Here is an 18897-nt window from a genome sequence, read left to right on the forward strand (position 1 = left end):
ACTAATCTATGATTGGTGATTGATTCAATCAAGAGGAAAGGAAAAATAAAAAGAGAAAAGGAAAAACATGAGGAAAATTGTAATTTTTGTAAAAAGTTTTTTCTTATTTGCCTTGGGCAAATAATATAAAAAAAGGGGAGGAGAGGCCTCATGAAGTATGCTATTCTTTTTCTCTCTTCTCTCTTCTCTCTTCTCTCTACTCTTCTCCTAAGGGCCGACCCTTGCTTCCCTTCATACTAGGGCTGGGCACCTCTTGTGGTTGCTTGGTGTGGCCGGATACAAAGAGAAGGAGAAGAAGAGGAGAAGTAGGAATTGCATCATCTCTTATTCTCTTGCTTGTGCTTTCTCTATTATGACCGGATCTCTCCCCTTCCCTTTCCCTTGCTCTCTTTGATTCTTAAATTGGTGGTGGTGGCCGGATTTAAAGGAGGAAAAAGAAAGCTCTTTGGGTGGTGTTCATCTTGGAGGATCGTCGCCCACACGACGTCCAAGGCGAGGCGAGGAATACGGCAGAAGATCTCGAGGTCATTAACATACAAAGAGAAGGTATAATTAGTAATTATTTTCCGCATCATGCTAGTTATTTTTTTTTGTAAGAATTCCAAACACAAGAGGCATTAGATCTAGTTTTTCAAATTTATTTTCGAGTTTGTTTTTCTTTGTTTTTTGAATTTGTGATTCAATTGTTCTTTTTGGTTAACCTAGAGTTATTTAAGGAAATTAAATATTAGCTTTCCTTAAAAGGCTTTGTCTAGGCGGTGGTGGTTGTTCCCATATCCAAGAAAGTCATGTGCCTCGCCATGCAGTCTTGGAAGGTAATTTTAGAAATTAATATTTAATGAAATTTATAACGTAGGTGAATTTGAATCAATAGTGTTAAGTTCCGCTTGCGATTCAAATATAAACCATTAAGAACAAATAAGTTAAATTTGGAATCAATGATGTTAAGTTCCGTCTGCGATTCCTAATTTAACTTCTAAAGAACACAATAAGTTATTTAATGAAAGGTTCGGCACTTGTACAAAATTTTTGTACAGTGGAACCGGTACGTTTTCCTAGGACTAACCAACAGCAACAAACAACGAGGCCGAGTACAAGACACTCATAGCAGGTATGCAGGCCGTTCGGCATGTCGGGGCGATCAAGGTTGTGATTGACTCGGATTCCCAGTTTGCTGCTCAGCAACTCACGGGGGCATTCGAGATAAACAACACTCGACTCAAGCTCTACACCGAGGCCTTTGAAAAGCTAAAGGTCAACTTCCGGGAGGTGGTTGTTCAGAAGATACCCGAGCGGAAAATCAGGTGGCGGACGAGCTGGCTAAGCTAGCCAACTCCATATCGTCAATTGTTACATCGCAGCCGATCGGACAGGTATCTCTGGTGGCACACATCGATCGAATGGAATAACTCATCTTCCCAAATGATTGGAGGACAACGCTGATAGAGCTCTTGTGATCGGGAATTATGCCGCCTGGTCGGGAGGAAGCTCGCCTGTTGAGAAGAAGGGCAGGAAGATTCACGCTAATTGGGGATCAACTATACAAGAAGTGCTTGACTGGACAAAAGATATGGTTTTCTGAATTGGGGACATGGTTTTCTGAGTGTTGAAAGCTCGGTATGCGACCGAGTGTGGTAACATTAGGTTGATATCGTCCTGGCTATCCTTCGCCCCGGTCGGACAAGTGGGTTGTCCGACCGGCCATCGATATCGGGACGTTGACTACCTAGGCTTTGACTTCCACCGTGGCAGCGACCCTCTGAGAAGTGGACCCTTATCACCGGATCACTGTCCCATCACACTTTTTCTCTCCTCATTATCTATCGTCACACGTTCTTTATCTTTTTCTCTCATATATATTTTTTTTTCTTATTTTCCTTTAAGGGTAAAAAAGAAAATTTTCATTGCATAATACTATTATTCTTATTCCCACTTTGATTTTTAGGAAAGAACCAAATGTCATCTAAAACTACGCTTGTTTAGAGATCAAACTTGAAACGTAATAAAATTTTTAATGTAATGTAATTAATATTACATTATTACATTTGATGAAAGAGTTGTATACTATGCATATAATCTTTGATTATAAGGATGATTACATTCTTTTATTTGATGTCTATTATTTTTTATAAGGAATATAATTTATATTATTATAAAATGATAAAAACATTATTTTTTATAAGGAATATAATTTATATTATTATAAAATGATAAAAATATCCGATGACAACGGCAGTGGCTGGCGGCACCAATGCCCGAAGGTAGAGGCAGCGGTCGACAACGATGGTAGTGGTGACAACCGATGGTGGCGGTAGTGGCCACCGGCGGTGACAGCGACGTCGGCAACCGATTGGTACAAGAAATGGATTAGGGATATATTTGACATTTAAATTTTAGTTAAACCTTTATAGCCTGTTTGGAATGATATGGAATTCAATTCCTTTTAGAATTGGAATTGAATTCCATGCTTTGGAATAATTTTTTAGCTAAGAATTGATATGGAATTCAATTCCAATTCCATCAAACAAGACAAAAGTAAATCACACTTTTTTATGTGTGATTTAGATAGGGAATTCAATTCTCCATATTATGTCTATTGTGCCCTCATTCTCTCTTCTTTGTAAAAAAAAGAAAAGAAAAAAGAGAAGGATAAAATGGTAAAACATAAGAATTTCATAACTTAAGTTGCAATTCATTCCAAACATGAGAATTGAATTCAATTCCTTATGAAATTCAATTCATAATGGAATTCAATTCAATTCCATGACTTAAGTTATTTCCAAACAGGGTATTAGTTTGGAATACAATTGGATTATACAGTGTTAATCTTATAATGTATACTATAAAATTTTATTATCTTTTATAATCCAAATTATATTCTATTATATTTTTAAAATTGTACTAAATAAAATAATCAATATTATAATAATTTTTTTTTATTATATTACAAGACATATTATCCTAGTCAAAAGTAGCTTAAATATATAGAAAGGGGATAATTTATTAAACCATTTATTAAATGCTAAAATAATGCGAACTCAAATTTTTTTTATCTTTACTTATAAAAAGCTCTAAACTAAAACTTCCCTCGGCCAAAACACGGTAAAAATCAAATCAAAGACAAAAAAACACCCTTAATTATTTCATAAAAAAATAGCAATTTTTTTAATAACATAAACATTTAAAAATTAATATCAAATTAACAATTATTACAGTAACCTTCTTAATTTTATATATATATATATATATATATATATTTGAAAATTTTTAATTATTTAAAGTGATTAATGACTTTTAATTGTTTTAACGAGTTTACATTTTCTTTAAATTTACTTGTACTTTTGTTAGTCTCATAAATCCACCTACATTTATATTTATAATTTTTTTAATGATGGAAATTTTGAATGATGGTTTTAAAGGCTTGAATTTATTTTAAATTGATATCATTTGATTTTTATACTCCTTAAAATTCATTGCTATTTTTTTAAAAAAAAATAGAGGTCTTTAAAATAATCAATTATTTTATGGAAAAGTGTTTAATGACCATTAATCAAAAAAGTAGTTTTAAGATTTTTTAATTTGTCTATGATTTTTTTTAATAAACCTTTTAAGCACCTTGAATCCATCTATAGATTTTTTTAAGGAAGAATAAAAAAATGCGCTATTATTATTATTTTTGTCAAAAAAATGCTCTAATTTTAATAAATATCAAAATAATATCTTATCCATTTTTATTTTGAAAATACAATATAGCAAATTTGTTCATAACTATTATAAGTAAGGCTGCAAATGAATCAAGCCGGTTCATGAACTTTTTAAGTTGATTTGAAAAATATTCGATTCGTATTTGAATTTATCGAATTCAAGCCGAACTCGAATATGTTCGAACTTTTTTTCGAACCGAACTCAAGCCCAAATTATATTCTTCGAGCCGTTCGCGAGTCTTAATATTTATTAATATAAGTTAAATATATATTAAATAAATAAATTTTGAGTCTTTCAAACTTATTTTTGAGCAATAATTCGAATAGTTCGTAAATATGTTCGAATATTTCGAGCCAAACTCGAACCCAAGTCCTAATTCGAACTAAACATTTTGAATTTTTCGAGTTTTGAATCGAACTCGAACTCGAATATACTTATTTCAAACCGAATTTGAGCCTTAAATTTTTCTACATATTCGTCTCGATTCGATTCATTTACACCCCTAATTATAACATATAACTTTATTCAAAACTACAACCAGTAGGGATCCTCTGGTCCACAAATTACGGATCAGAGGATGGTCGACTAATGTGGATCTTGATTTAGATGGACCCCACCTATTTAAAGATAGGGTCCATCTAAATCAAGGGTCCTCATACAATGGATCATCCTCTAGTCCGAGAATCTGCTCTCAACTACAACATACATATCAATTTTATTTAAAATTATTAAACATAAAATAAAATAATCAAAAGTACTCATAGCCACTTTGACCAAAGCTTTTATATATTATAATATTTGTGAGCAAATTTGCTAATTGCTGTAGTAATTTTGAATAATGTCATTACACATAGTTTGAAAAAAAATTACAATAGTGTAAAAGAGAATTTGATTAAATCAAAGTAATTTTAATTGAAATAGAATATGTTTTACTATATTGTAAAGAATATTTTAATATAACATCATTCTATATATAACAATCTTTTACATTGGTTTAATAAAAAATATTGATAAAAGTATTTTTGAATAAAAAAATACAAGATAAGGCACCTTTTTAATGATGATAAAAATTAAGGACACTTTTTTTAAAAAAAATAAATTAGAGCGCTTAAAAGTTATCAATATGACAATATTTTTTACTTAAAAGTTTTATTATTAATAGTCTTACAGAACTTCAAAATTAGAAAAAAAAAACATAGAATATTTAAGAATGAGAACAATGAAAACTATAAATTTAATTTTATTTGTTTATTAATTTGTTACCCCCAGGGCTTCACCGCCGGTATGCAAACGTTCCAGAGATGATCCTGTCCATCCAAACAATAATATCGCCCTTTCGACCGTCCAGATCCGTTGCCCATCTGCTTTTTCGTCGACCCTCTCTCGATTCTTCTAGAGAAGTAGTTGCTCCGCTTCAACTAGATAACGCCCAGCCTGATCCGTTCTCTTCCCGTCGGAGAAAGAGTTGCGGTGCCGAAGGCGTGGAAAGTGGTGAGCCATGGCCGATGCTTCCTCCAGGATCACCGTTCTCGTCACTGGCGCCGCCGGTCGCACAGGTTCTGGCTCATCGCGCTTTCACTTCCTTTTCCGGCTCTCACTTCTTCTTCTTCTTTCCACGTAATTTTTTGCTTGTTTTTAAGCATGAGAAGTTGAACTTCAATTTTTGTTCTCGAGATGTTTGGATATGGCAAAAAAATACAAAAGTGATGCAACCACTTTATCTGATCGTTTTCTGATGGGATTTGGAAAATCCCTAATTTTGGAAGAATTTGTAGTTATTGTCCAACGCAGTTGAAATTTGGACCGAAAGAATTCGTTGGAACTTAGGAATGCGAATTCAACTTGCATTTTTTTTCCCCAAACCTAGATAGTGTAGTTCGCAATAAAACGGTGTGTTAGTAGCTGTATGCGTTGTTGATTCATCCATACTTAAGATAGATGATTGAATACATCGATATTAAAGTGCTTCGTATTATTAAAAAAAACTGAGAAAAGAGAATGAGGTAGCGAGAAATTGATGCCGAATGAACAATTACGTACATGAAAATGGATAAAAGATTTTTTTTTTTTTTAAAAAAAGCTGTAACAGCTGAATATTAAACTGAGAATGAAAAGATCAATTCATTACGAAAGTGTTCTCTTACGACTGTGGATTCTACTTTATTTGGTGATTTGAAATTTTGACTTATCCGATCCTAATATGAGACATATAGAAAGATGTTACTTAAAAAAAGAAAAATTCATAGAAAGGCCTTTGCAGTTTTACAAGAACTAAGATCCTGTGGGATTTAAGCTAACAATCTAGTTCGGGATGCATTGCAGCAATAGTTTTGAGTTCTACTTATGCCTATAGCAGAACACAGAGGCATCAAGAACACTAAATGCTTGTGTGTGTGTTTCACCATGTTTGTAATTTTTTATTTCAGGGCAAATTGTTTTTAAAAAATTGAAAGAAAGGTCAGATCAGTTTATTGCAAGAGGACTTGTACGTACTGAGGAAAGTAAAGAAAAGATTGGAGGAGCTGATGACATTTTTGTGGCAGACATAAGGGATGATAAGGCTACTGTTCCTGCTGTGCAAGGCATAGATGCACTGATAATTCTCACAAGTGCTGTGCCAAAAATGAAGCCAGGATTTGATCCAAGCAAAGGGGGAAGGCCTGAGTTCTATTTTGAAGATGGGTTATATCCTGAACAGGTTATATTTCTCTGGTCAATCTCTTCCTGCAAATTTTCCTTTCTTTTCTTTAGTCTAACCTAAGATTTCCCCATGATTTAGGTTGATTGGATTGGTCAAAAGAATCAAATTGATGCAGGTAACACAAATTCTCTAAAGATTTTTTTTTTCATTCTAAACAATCTTGTATATGACTAACAGAGCTATTTTTTGCAGCCAAAGCAGCAGATGTAAAGCATATTGTTTTGGTTGGTTCTATGGGTGGAACAAACCCAAATCATCCATTAAATAGTCTTGGGAATGGTAACATATTGGTAATTATCCTTTTTCCTTGGAAATTTTGTTTTTGTTATTAATTTTCTCTATTTATTTTAATGTGTTACTTATAAATAATTTTATTTTATTTTGTGATGACCAATTCCAATTAGTATTCCAAATGCATGTAGAATTGTAAGTAAGCATTGCATAAGCAGCCTATGACAGATACCTTTTTCTTCCTTGTAATATGACAAACATCTCAAATTCTCAATGAAATATTCTTGGCCTATTTTCTATTATAAAGGTTTCCTGAAATAGCAATGATTATTTCAGGACCAGATAATTAGCAGGTGCTTGAATAATCTCATCTATAATGCTCAAGTTATTGGGTATCAAATTAGGATTTGAGATTGCTTTGGACCAGGTCTTTATTGGCAAGAAACAGAATTAAAGCTAGTAGCAACATACTGCATTTTGAACTGTTCTTCTGATATCCCACTGACTGAACACAACTTGTGAAATTATCAAACTGTTAAGAAGGAAAGTTCTCTATTTTATATATATTCAGATGAGCATTTAATTGTGTAATTATGCTGATTAGCTTGAGATGGATTACTTGATAAAGAAACTTTACATACACTTCAAAATTGTCCCCAATAAAATCAGAGTCGATACATAAATATAGCACAACTTTTAACCTTTTTCTCAAATGTAGCATAACTTTTCATTTTTCTCTAATCCAGCATCATTTAGGTTTCATGGTAAAATCTAGCATCCACTTTTAATTCAATGCCAAATCAGCATTTTAATGAAAACTGGATGGAGTTATGGTGGAAGCTAGATTTTAACATAAAATTTAAAGGTTGTGTTAATTTTGAAAATAAATAAATAAAGGTTATGTTATATTTATGTATTATCCATTAAAATTAGGTTTAGATTGAGTATTTTATGTGTGCCGAACCCATGTTCAACCTCTAAAGTAGACTGGATTTTGATTGTAAATCAGCTTGAGTGGTAGGTGGTTTGGTTGCTATCAAATTGGTTTGATGCCTAAATTAACCTTTTATCTAAGCTTGGTGATTAATGTACTATATGAATATGCAGTTATATCATCTAAGTTACTACTCGATTGAAACAAGTTCATAACCTCCCCTTTGCAACATGGATGCCCTTAGGAGTCTGCATCTATTTTAGCCACTTAAAATGGGATAAGCACTTTTTAAAAGATGTAGGATAAGCCCAAATAGTAAAATGTTTTGTTCAGACTGCCTTCAGATTAATGTGCTTAAGTAATTTGTTGAGACTAGGTTTTGGCTTGGGTATTCAACTAGTTGCTTAGTAAGAATTATCAGGGTGTTTTTTAAAAAAAAATGTGTGTGAGTAAATGAGAACCATTGATGGCTATTGAAATTAAAAAAATTATGTCCTGTCACAACTAGTTTATCTGCTGCTCTGCCACAGGTCTGGAAACGAAAGGCAGAACAGTACTTAGCTGAATCTGGTGTACCTTACACGATTATAAGGTATGGCTTATCAATCTGTGTTTGTCTATGCCGACTTGATTACTGGTCAATATCTTGTTTTTATGTAGATACTCCAAGCTGCTTCAGAAGAAATTCTCTTGCAGTGAACTTTTTGCTTTTGGCTTGTTTGTCTGCCGTAACTTACTGCAACCCCTATTACCCCTATCTAACTGATATGTGCCATTGAGAAGAAAAGGAAAAAAAACGTCTTCCTAGACCCACAACACAATAGATTAAAATCTCATTCCACCCGTTTGATAGTCACAAGCATTTCTTTCATCCCTGTATTGAGCTAGATGAACTTATGTGGATGTGTAATAAGAGAGATTGAATTATTTGCTGTTCTTCTTGTGACTCATCTCTCTTTCTCTGTTCCTTTTTCTCTCTATCCAACTAGATGAACTTTGACAGTGTAGCAAGAAAAGAATGGACTATTAGTTCTTCCTGTTTCTCATTTTATTATCTCTCTCTCCCTTCCATGGAGACAGTGCCTCACTCACTTAATCTACTACAAAAGAAGACAATGGGGGAATTAATCAACAATCTCAATTCTTTTTATCCTCAATTTAAATCTCGAATCCAAATAAACCAAACCAGGTCAACTAATTAAGCATCAACTTCTTGTGCAATACAGATAGTATGGTTTTGATAGATATTTGGCTTTTGTTCAATCCAAATTGAACCATAGGTATTTAATTATTTTATAACTGAAGTCAATTAGGTTCAAATTTAACCTGAATCCATTGTGTTATACCCCAAATTAGGTGTCACTCCCAGCATCAAGATGGTGCCATTTCAGGCAATATCAAAATTGGTACTGAAATTGAAATAATAAACCTTGTTCTAGTTCAACATGCGAAGTCCAAGCATACAAAGTTCTTTTTCTTGCAGAGAGACCAATTTGGGGGTTTTAAGTTGGGAAAAGGTAAGTCGCTGGGCCCTGATGATTCCTTGGATTTCTAGTTTTACCAAGGATGTGTTGAAGGTAGATTTGATGTTCATCTTTCAATATCAAGTTGGTTCAATGGGATTAGAAAAAATGAACCAGTTAAATCTATTTTCCAAATCAGTGCTAGAGAATAATCATCCATGGCAGGCTAATATCCTTAATTCCCTTCACATGAGATCCAAATTGAAAGTTTTGGCCAACATAATGATGCTTGAGTGCTTGATCAGCTCTTTTGAATAAATATTTACCATATGAAGATGCTAGCTCTTTTAATGATGGGGGAGTTCCTGCCATTCTGTATGCTATATACCCTTTTGCTGCTTTGGTGTGGTTAACCTCTAGATCTATCTCAGCACGTTGCTCACATTTCCTTGTCGTGACAACAAAGATTGATGCAGGATGATAGAAGTGATGGACGAAGTGTAAATAGTAAACTAAGGGAATGAACCTCCCAAAGGTTATAATAACAGGGTGATTAATCAACTCCCCGAAGTGAAAGCGAATGGTGTAATGTCGTTTTATGCCATTCATGCTAAGTTTCATGAAATATACTCCATTCCGATCTGTTGGGATGACAAACTACAGAATTGGAAGGTCGCAATAGTTTGGTACCTATTCCAAATTGTATTTTTCCTCAAAATAAACCACTCCTAGAGACTGTGTACTCGTACTTGATATGCAAGGTCCAATACAATGAAATTACGTCCTTTCTCTAAAAAATATTCATCAAAGAGAAATGCTGAAAGATAGGTTATAAAAACACTGCAGTTCCTTCTCTTCACATTGATTAAGAGAGAAGAGTATCCTCAACATGAATTGTGTTGATTGACGACAAATGAATTCTTGTTGATGGATCAGGCCTGGAGGTTTGCTCGATAAAGATGGTTCACAGCGAGAGTTGGTGGTGGGAAAAGATGATGAACTTCTCCAGACTGAAACCAAATCTATACCAAGAGCTGATGTTGCAGAAGTCTGCATTCAGGTACTGCTGCTGCTTTTATTTTATAACCATACAAATTGTCTTGTTCTTCCCTGTAGCAGATAGATTACTGGGTTATCTACCAAACAAGTCCATGAATTTCTTCATCTAGTTTTTTATCGGAATGAGTTGGAATTTTTTCTAGCACCATTTAAAACTCATCCATTTATCTCTGTTCTTTAAAAGATGACATGATGCTTCTGTGATATTTTAGCTATTTCTATCACCCTATAAATAAAAATAGGAGGTATTAGTGTTGTTCACAATAATATTTAAAAATCTTTAATTTGAAAAAAAACCATACACGTGTTTACTGAATTGATTTAATGCCACATGGATTCAATATTTTAATGGCTGACCCATAGTTTATAAAATCGTGATCCTGGATCGTAGGATCGTGTGACCTACGATCCAGAAGGAGAAATTGATCATGAATCGTGCAAAATCAATTTTTACGGTAGAATCGTAGCAAGATTGGAATATGATCGGTAGAATTAGAATAGGATAAAAGCATGATTGGTAGAAGCTTTGAATGACCGTAACTTTTGATGTAATATATCAAATTGAAGTTCGTTCAGAGATCTATAGTTAATAACGAGGTTTACCCTTAATCATTCAGTTTTAGATCCAAAAAAAAAAATCTTTTAAAGCTTTTTTTTTGGATGCTCGAAAGATTTTATTTATTTATTGTTATTATTATTATTATTATTATTATTATTATTATTATTATTTTTTGTAGAGTTAGGTTAGGATTTCAAAATTATTTGAACATTTGTTTAGTTGTTTTTTAGCAAGTTTTTGATTAATAATATTTTTTCATTTTTCAATAACTTTCGATGTGTTAGTTGCTTTGTTGATATATCTTTAAATTGAGTCATTTGATAAACCAATGGAATATTCTTAAGGTTAAATGTTATTATTAGTGTTGTCGTGTTAATAGAAAGTTTATACTATTTCATTTGTTGATATGAAAATATAAATATTTTTTAGTGGTACTCTACTAGAATGATAATTAAATTAGTAGTTAATTTAAATTTGTATCGATGGTTGTATGTACAATTAAAATTATTATTTCATTTATATGTAAATGACCTTTGTTTTAATTATTAATCAAGGATTTTTAATAGGATCGATCCCGACCGATCCTCACCCCAAATCTATTTTAGATCACGAATCACGATTCTGTAAATTATGGGCTGATCGGTTTAATTTTAGCAGTTGCTAACTCTTAAAATTAGTTATGGACGTTGTGTTTGATCTAAAAGATTATTATTTGGAAATTATTATTATTATTTTGGCACTTTATCAAGTCTTGAGTGCTTTATTCACTTGAACAGGCTCTGCTAAATGAAGAGACAAAGTTCAAGGCTTTTGATCTGGCATCGAAGCCTGAGGGTGCTGGTACTGCAACAAAGGATTTCAAGTCCTTGTTCTCCCAAGTCACAGCGCGGTTCTGAGCGCGTGAGAAAAAAAAATAAATTTGAACTTACCAACGAGGGAATAAATTCTAAAATTAAATTGTGTTTTATACTTAAAAAAATATATTTTGAGATGTGCTGCAGCTTTAGCTTTCACATGATTCTTGTGAAGATGACTAAATTATAATACAGTTCACCCAGTTCAAACTACTAGCAGTTTTGTGCAAATATTCTTGGCATTTTTTAAAAGTTTTTTTTTTTTTATCATTTCATTCTCACTCACTACAAAACTCCAAGGGTGCGTTTGGTTCAAGTCATCATGTATAACCTTAGTTATGTGATTACCAGGTAATCACATAACCAAGGTTATGGGGAATAAAACATAACTAAATGTTGTTTGGTTCAACGTAGGTAATGCAACAAAAATTTGTTTGTTTGAAGGTTTTAATGAATACCCTAGTTTAATATTTTACCGTATTACCCTCAATTACAAAACTAACTATACATAATATTATTATTATTATTTATTTATTTATTTTTTAATGTTTTTTATTTTTTTCCTGTATAATTTTTTACTTTTTTATGTGTTTTTTATTTTTTTAATGTTTTTATATTTTTATATTATTTATATTTATATTTTTTATATTGTTTCATTTTTTTAATTTTTATTTTTATTTATTTATTTAATTTTTATTTTTAAATTTTTTTAAAATTTTAAAATTTATATAAATTTTTTATTTTTTAAAAAAAAAATTAAAATTTTTAAATTTTTTTAATATTTTTAAAATTTTTAACATTTTTAAAAATTTTATTTTTTATTTTTAAAATTTATATTTTTTTTTAAAAAATAAATTTTTAAATTTAAAATTTTTTAAAACATTTTTTTATTTTATTTTATATTTTTTAACCTTTTTTCTCTTTTTTTCATGTTTTTTCTTATCAGAGGGTATTTTTGGTAAAAAAAATTTGTTAATCCCGGAATCAAGAAAAATCTTAGTTTTCTGAGGTTTTCTGATTTCGAGTTGCATGACCCTTTTGCTGACGTGTCGGGAATGGAACATTACTTGGGAATCATCGAATACCTAAACCAAACAAGGATTTTGTTGATAACCTTGGATGGATAATCAAGGTTATCAAGCATAACCCCGAACTAAACGCACCCCAAATGGTTTCATGAAAAAGAAACCCAGCCCTAACCATTATAACTTCATAGGAATTTATGTGCATGAAACAAAATAAAAAAAGGCATAAAATTGCTGATTTATGAGTGCATTAATTTGCTTTGCAGTTCTATTAAATTATCTGTCTAAGATTAAAAATTTGATTGTTGGATGATTCAGACTTGGAATTGAATCTATCAACATGCAATTTATGGATTTTAATTTTGTTATTATATTCTTCAAAGATATATATCTATAAAAAAAAAAAATTTCTTTGATGTCTCAACAAATAACTTGGACTGTTTGAAATTTTTGTGCTAGTTTTATCTTCAAAAAATAGAGATTGAAAATTTAAAGAAAACATTTATCACCAATCATTTAATTCTATTAACCTATAAATAAAGTTAAAAGTTGAAAATACAATAATATGAAATAAAAAGGTATGATTCAGTTTCACATTGGATATTCACACATCAAAATAAATTGAAAAGTTAATTTTCTCTTCTTCTTCTTGTTTTTTTAGTTAATTGATTAATTTGGTCCGTTGGGAATTAAGAATTTCCTCGGAGATGAGTGGGCTCCACTGCCAGCTTACCTATCACGAGCAGGTAACGGGCCGCCTATATTTTTGTCCCAAATGGTGATCCGTAGCCGCGTCTCGTCTCATTGTTAGGGTTTGCTCCGACCGAGAGGACCCTGCCTACCATACCTTCTTATCGCCGGCTTGCACCCATCGCCAATCCGGGAGATCCTGCTACTTCCTCTGTTTTCTGATTGACTTTTTCGCCTTTCCTTTCTCCTTCAGGTTCAGTTTCTCCTTGGCCCGGAAATGCCCAGCCGTTGCCCCTTTTTCTGCTTGATCGTGTTGAAGATCTCGGTTTTTTTTATCTCTATTGTTGTTTCTGTTTTGGTTACTCTTTATCGAAAATGATGCTCGGGATGTTTTATATATATTCGCGTTCATATTATGCCGATGCTATTAATGCAGTTTGTATGCCTTCAAAAGTTTGAGTTTTTAAGACGTTTTCCATTTATTTGTTATGTACCTACACGGCTTTGTATGATTTTAAAGTTTTTTTCCCTTTAATATTGTGGTTAGTTAGGTGGTATTTGTTAGTTAGCATCTTCTATTAGGTTAAGGTAACTTAGTTGATATTGAAAAATTGAGACCTGATCTGCTGATTTCACTGGTGTATGGCAATAGAGTTTAGAAGTTATGTTAAAAAAAAAGAAGATGATTCCGGAGGTAAGGCTGTCATGCCTCTTCAATCATGCTCCTTATCATTAATTGTTATATTTTGATAGCGCCAACATACTTCTTGTTGCATTTGATGAACTCCTCTTGTGAGAAACTTGTGCAGTGCTCTTCTTCTATATTCCTAAATGCTCATGTGACTAGAAACTTCCAGGAATGTCATTCTGGTCTAATTGCCTATCAAACACAAAATCTGCTCTTCCAAGAAATATTGTTGTGAATATGATTGTTCCTTCTTTTATGATAATTTGAACTAATTGTTTATGTATTGATTCTGTTGATATTGTAATCTCTTGTAGTCATTATTGACTTCCAATAAGGAATGATGGATTTTTGCTGTGATTTTTCAGATTTCCAATGAGGAGGTACAGTCCCCCTTACTATAGTCCACCCAGGAGGGGTTATGGTGGCAGAGGAAGAAGTCCATCTAGGAGAGGGTATGGTGGTGGTCATGGCGGGAAGGAACAGGGATCTGGTAGCCTTTTGGTTCGAAATATTCCTCTAACTTGTCGGTAATGTTTCTCTTAAATTTGTAGGCTTTCTTGTTTGAATTATTGGATTAATAGAGAGATAAAGGATATGAGAATTTGTTTTGGATGGCCAATTTAAAACAGTACATTTATTCACGAATCTTTTATTTTTCCCTACAGACCTGAGGATCTTCGAGTTCCATTTGAAAGATTTGGTCCTGTTCGAGATGTTTATATGCCAAAGGATTACTATTCTGGGTAAGTTTACTTGGGTTATACACATGTTTTTTTAATCTTTTTGCATGTGCTTGTTTAATTTTTTACAAGAATAATAGGTTATCTGGTTTTTCTAATATTCAGTTCTTGGGTTCTAGAGTTTCATTTATTCTAAATGCTTGAGATCTTTTAAAGATCTCAGACTAAAGCAAACTATCACAGTTAGGCTAGTTAACCCACGATTGACTTCTCAAGCTCATCACGTGCTTAGTTTCTTTCTGTATTATCTCTTAGAATACATTCTCTGTATGAAAAAGTGTTATTCTGCATCATTTGCTGCTACACTATTCCTTTTTTTATTTCCAATATGTGTTCATTCTTTAAATGATTCTCAGGGGTATATTGATTTGAAGTTAATAGAAGCCATGCATTTGTTGAAGAACACTCTTTATCATTGCATAATATATTCTTTTTGTTGAGGACTAGTGTTTTGTTCAAATCAAGAAGTTCCTGTTTGAAGAGAATTTAGTCCCTCGTGAAGTTTAGTTTGGTAAAGCAAAGTTAGGAAGATCGACTTTTTGAATTGGGTTTGACAAGAAGATAATTGGAGGATTATATTCTAAAGTGCTCCATAGTGTACATTCGATTGAAGAGTATGGCATGCAAATTATGAAGTGATTGTAGAAGATATTTGAAGACATTAGAGCTTGACTGGTAACTCATTTTTCTGACACGTGAGCACCATTTTACTGGAGTGTTATTTATCATTGTCTGTGATCCTTCAACAAGTGTACAAGACATGTTAAGTGATTGCTCCATTACGGTAAACTTAGAAACACGGAGATCTTTTCACCTTTTCCTACTGCCATGAATAAATTACTTTTTTCTGTTCTGATAACTAATTATTATGTTACAGAGAGCCCCGTGGATTTGCATTCATAGAGTTTGTTGATCCTTATGATGCTTCAGAGGCACAATATCACATGAATCGGCAAGTGTTTGGTGGTAGGGAGATAGCTGTGGTTGTTGCAGCTGAGTCAAGGAAAAGGCCAGAAGATATGCGTAAAAGAGCTAAAGTCAGGTATTTGGATAACCATTATGTTTTATTGACTTGTTATTCTAATTTTTTTTTAAAAAAAAATCTTGATAATGGCATAGCTTGCTAATAATGTACTTACAATTTTTCTTCTTCTTACTAGAGGGCCATCTGGTTATGATCGTCGCCGCCCTTCTCATTATGGTAGTTTGTCATTGCAATCTTTATGAAATGAATATTCATATACCTTCTTAAGTTATAATTCTGACATGTTTCTGTAATTTCATACTTGTTTATTTCTAATTATCTCTTTTTTCATTGGCAATTTTGCTAGAATCTAAGTTTTCTTCTAATTTCCTGTAGGTAAAGCTATACTTTACTTTTGTTAAAATTTAATTATCTCTTTACATTTTTTATTTTGTTTTAATGGCTTCTTGGTTCAAGTGTTTTGACATACTTTGTGTATTATTAAACTCTATTATCTACATTTTCAATGATATTTTTAATCGCAAAGTGAAATTATGTGAAATTAATAAGAATAGCTAGTGATTATTTATCTTCAAAGTCTGAAAACACCATTGATATTCTAAGTTTTGTCCACCAGCATCGTTTTAATTAGAAGATTAACATGAATAGAAATGACTAATGAGATCACTAGAGAGATTATGCATTTTGGGTGGCTTGATTCATTCTACCATTATGCAAATACTTTCTTCTGCAATTTCTGTTTTTTTACAAATCAAAAGTCAATAAATGCTTTTGTTAAATTGTGGGATCTTAGATCATGCGCTCAGATGTTATGGTCCAATGCTATGGACTCATACTTGCTTCTTAGTTAGGAATTTGATACAATCTTGCACCTGATTTTCTTAAAGTTATTTATTTATTTTTTAATTATTTTCTCAAAAACACCATTCTTATCAGAGACTTGACAATTTTCTAACAATCCTTTTAGAGTACCACCTTAGGTGTAGATAACTTCTCTTGTCCTGAGTTGAATATACTTGTGGATTATTGTCCGTTGTGGTGATATATAATTTACTTGTTTCCTATTAACAAAAATAATTGATGTCTAAAATTGTGCTGCTGTTTTTGAAACTTCTTTAATTTTATGTTAGCCTCAGTTGGACTTTATTGTGATTTTGATAAGATGATTTAGGTGATCTTGTGTTTCTATTTTATCCCTTAGTCATGTTTTGTTGAGCAACATGCACCTATCTTTTTGAGAAAAAAAAGTGTATTCTTGTGCTAAAGCTTTTATTAATGATACTTTGGATTTCACAGGACGCTCTCGTTCAAGGTCACGCTCACGATCTCCCCGTTATTCTTCAAGGGCCCGACATCACTCACGGTAAGCTTAGGTGTCATATTTATGTATGTTTTTCACTCTAAAGTTCTGGAGAATTTTCTTTATGAATTATTATTTGAATCTCCATTTTTTTCTTTTGTTTATTCACTAGTTCCTACTCTCCCGCACCAAAATCCCGCCATGACAACTACTATTCTCCAAAAAGAAGACAACGCAGTTATACAAGATCCCCTAGAGACCATTCCAGGGAACACATTCAGGATGAAGAACACCGAATCAATTCTCCAAGCTACATTGATACTGATAGAAATGGAGATGCTAATGGTCACGAAGAGTAAGTTAAAACATTCCATCCATCATACACAACTTTTTTACAATTTTTGTTTGTTCTTTTGGCTTCTTGTGTTTTGAATGTTCATGATTCTTAGTGAGTTTTATCTCGCACTATAAAAATGGTGTCGGATACTTAGTTTATGGATTCACAGAATTGTTGGCCTATTCTGGTTGATCATTTCATTACTGCAATTTCCTGGTTCATGTGCAGGAAGCCTCATGATGCAGAGGGATCAAGATCCCATCGCAGGTCGCCAAGGCATCCTTCAGTTTCACCTCCAGGATCAAGGTCAAGATCTACTGATTCAAGTCCTAGGCGAAACAGCAAGTGAATGGCACAACTTTTATTCATTTCAGCTTCAATAAGCATCTTGTACCTTTCATGGCAACCAGAAACTAGATGACACTCCCTAGTTTTGAAATCTTTTTGTGCTGGACGAGTTATACTAGGATTCTGTGGGTTGGCCTATGAGATATTTCACATGGATTGTGATGGTAATTAAAAACCCTATCTATTTGGCTTCATTAAAAACTTATCCATCATCATGTTTGAGTTAAATTTCATTGCAACATCATTGAACTTTTAACTGAAATCTTGGGGGTGATTGGTTTGATCCTCTAAAAATTTTAAGTATAACTTATTTATTTAGTTTTTAATTGCATGAATGTAATCATTTTTGCTACCATGAAATGAAATACTAATATTATTGTACTTTTTGAAAAATTTAAATATGAAAATGAAGATTTTTTTTAATTAAAATACTTACTATTCGTTTATTTATTTTTAGATGGAAAAGTGTTCTATTTCTCGTTTTCCAATTGTTCTCCTTTCCTATATAAAGTTTACCAATCTGTCGAAATCTAAGGGTAATCTGTCGAAATCTAAGGGTACGTTTAATTTGCGTATGTTTCATTTTTATTTTTTGAAAACGTACATTTTTTTAACCATATTGATCTTTCGAGATGATTTTCATCTTAGACGTGTCTACCAATGAAGCATTCAAATAAGATGATGAAGTCTATTTTTTTAGGTTTTTGGATTAACATAATCCAGCTCTTATCATGTCGAGTTTGTTCACAAAATAATGGGTATAACCACTTCCTATTGGATGGGTCTAGAAGTGATGTCAGTTAAGTGAAATCACTTTCTTTCAATTAATCAGATAATTTAGGCAAATAATTCAGCTAAAATCTTGAATATATATACATTTTTAAAGAAGTCGGTCCATCAAAATGCCTTGGGTGCCCTATGAATGTTTTACAGACCACTGTTTGCTCTAATTTTTTGTAGCCTCATCAACCATGCCTCGGGTGTCCTATGAATGTGACTTTGAACTCCATAAGGAAGCTATCAATAGTTTATTTCCCTGGTGCAAATAAATCTTGATTAAGATGTCCCATGTGTTCATTATTGTTTGATTATATCCATAAATGCAGTCTAACAAATCCTCAGCAAACTTACATCTTACGGGATGCAAGGCACGGACGACTGAATTCATTATGGTGATATAGGATCTGACAATTGAGAATCTATAATCATCCCTTTAAGCATCATCTTGAGTAATGAAAACTTTTCTTTTGAAAAACTTCCTTCAGTTAACTTAGTTTT

General features: G+C 32.4%; 2 protein-coding genes across 3 annotated transcripts; both read left to right on the forward strand.

Moving 5' to 3' along the window:
* Positions 1 to 5075: 5075 nt before the first annotated feature.
* On the forward strand, positions 5076 to 11719 carry LOC121991879 (uncharacterized protein At2g37660, chloroplastic-like). The gene is made up of 7 exons (XM_042545948.1): positions 5076 to 5261; positions 6132 to 6403; positions 6485 to 6521; positions 6599 to 6696; positions 8102 to 8163; positions 9971 to 10094; positions 11429 to 11719. Exons 1-7 carry the CDS (start codon positions 5204 to 5206, stop codon positions 11546 to 11548), a joined length of 771 nt encoding a protein of 256 aa, XP_042401882.1. The 5' UTR covers positions 5076 to 5203; the 3' UTR covers positions 11549 to 11719.
* A 1577-nt stretch (positions 11720 to 13296) lies between these two features.
* Positions 13297 to 17820, forward strand: LOC121991880 (serine/arginine-rich SC35-like splicing factor SCL30). Of its 2 annotated transcripts, none has more exons than XM_042545951.1 (8): positions 13297 to 13546; positions 14275 to 14436; positions 14575 to 14652; positions 15527 to 15691; positions 15810 to 15850; positions 16931 to 16997; positions 17107 to 17289; positions 17500 to 17820. In XM_042545951.1, exons 2-8 carry the CDS (start codon positions 14282 to 14284, stop codon positions 17618 to 17620), a joined length of 810 nt encoding a protein of 269 aa, XP_042401885.1. In that variant the 5' UTR covers positions 13297 to 13546; positions 14275 to 14281; the 3' UTR covers positions 17621 to 17820. The 2 variants fall into 2 exon arrangements, with proteins under 2 accessions (XP_042401885.1, XP_042401884.1); XM_042545950.1 differs by having other exon boundaries at positions 13297 to 13474.
* Positions 17821 to 18897: the final 1077 nt, after the last annotated feature.

This window comes from Zingiber officinale, chromosome 6B (assembly GCF_018446385.1).
Source record: "Zingiber officinale cultivar Zhangliang chromosome 6B, Zo_v1.1, whole genome shotgun sequence".
In the NCBI taxonomy this organism is placed as follows: domain Eukaryota; kingdom Viridiplantae; phylum Streptophyta; class Magnoliopsida; order Zingiberales; family Zingiberaceae; genus Zingiber; species Zingiber officinale.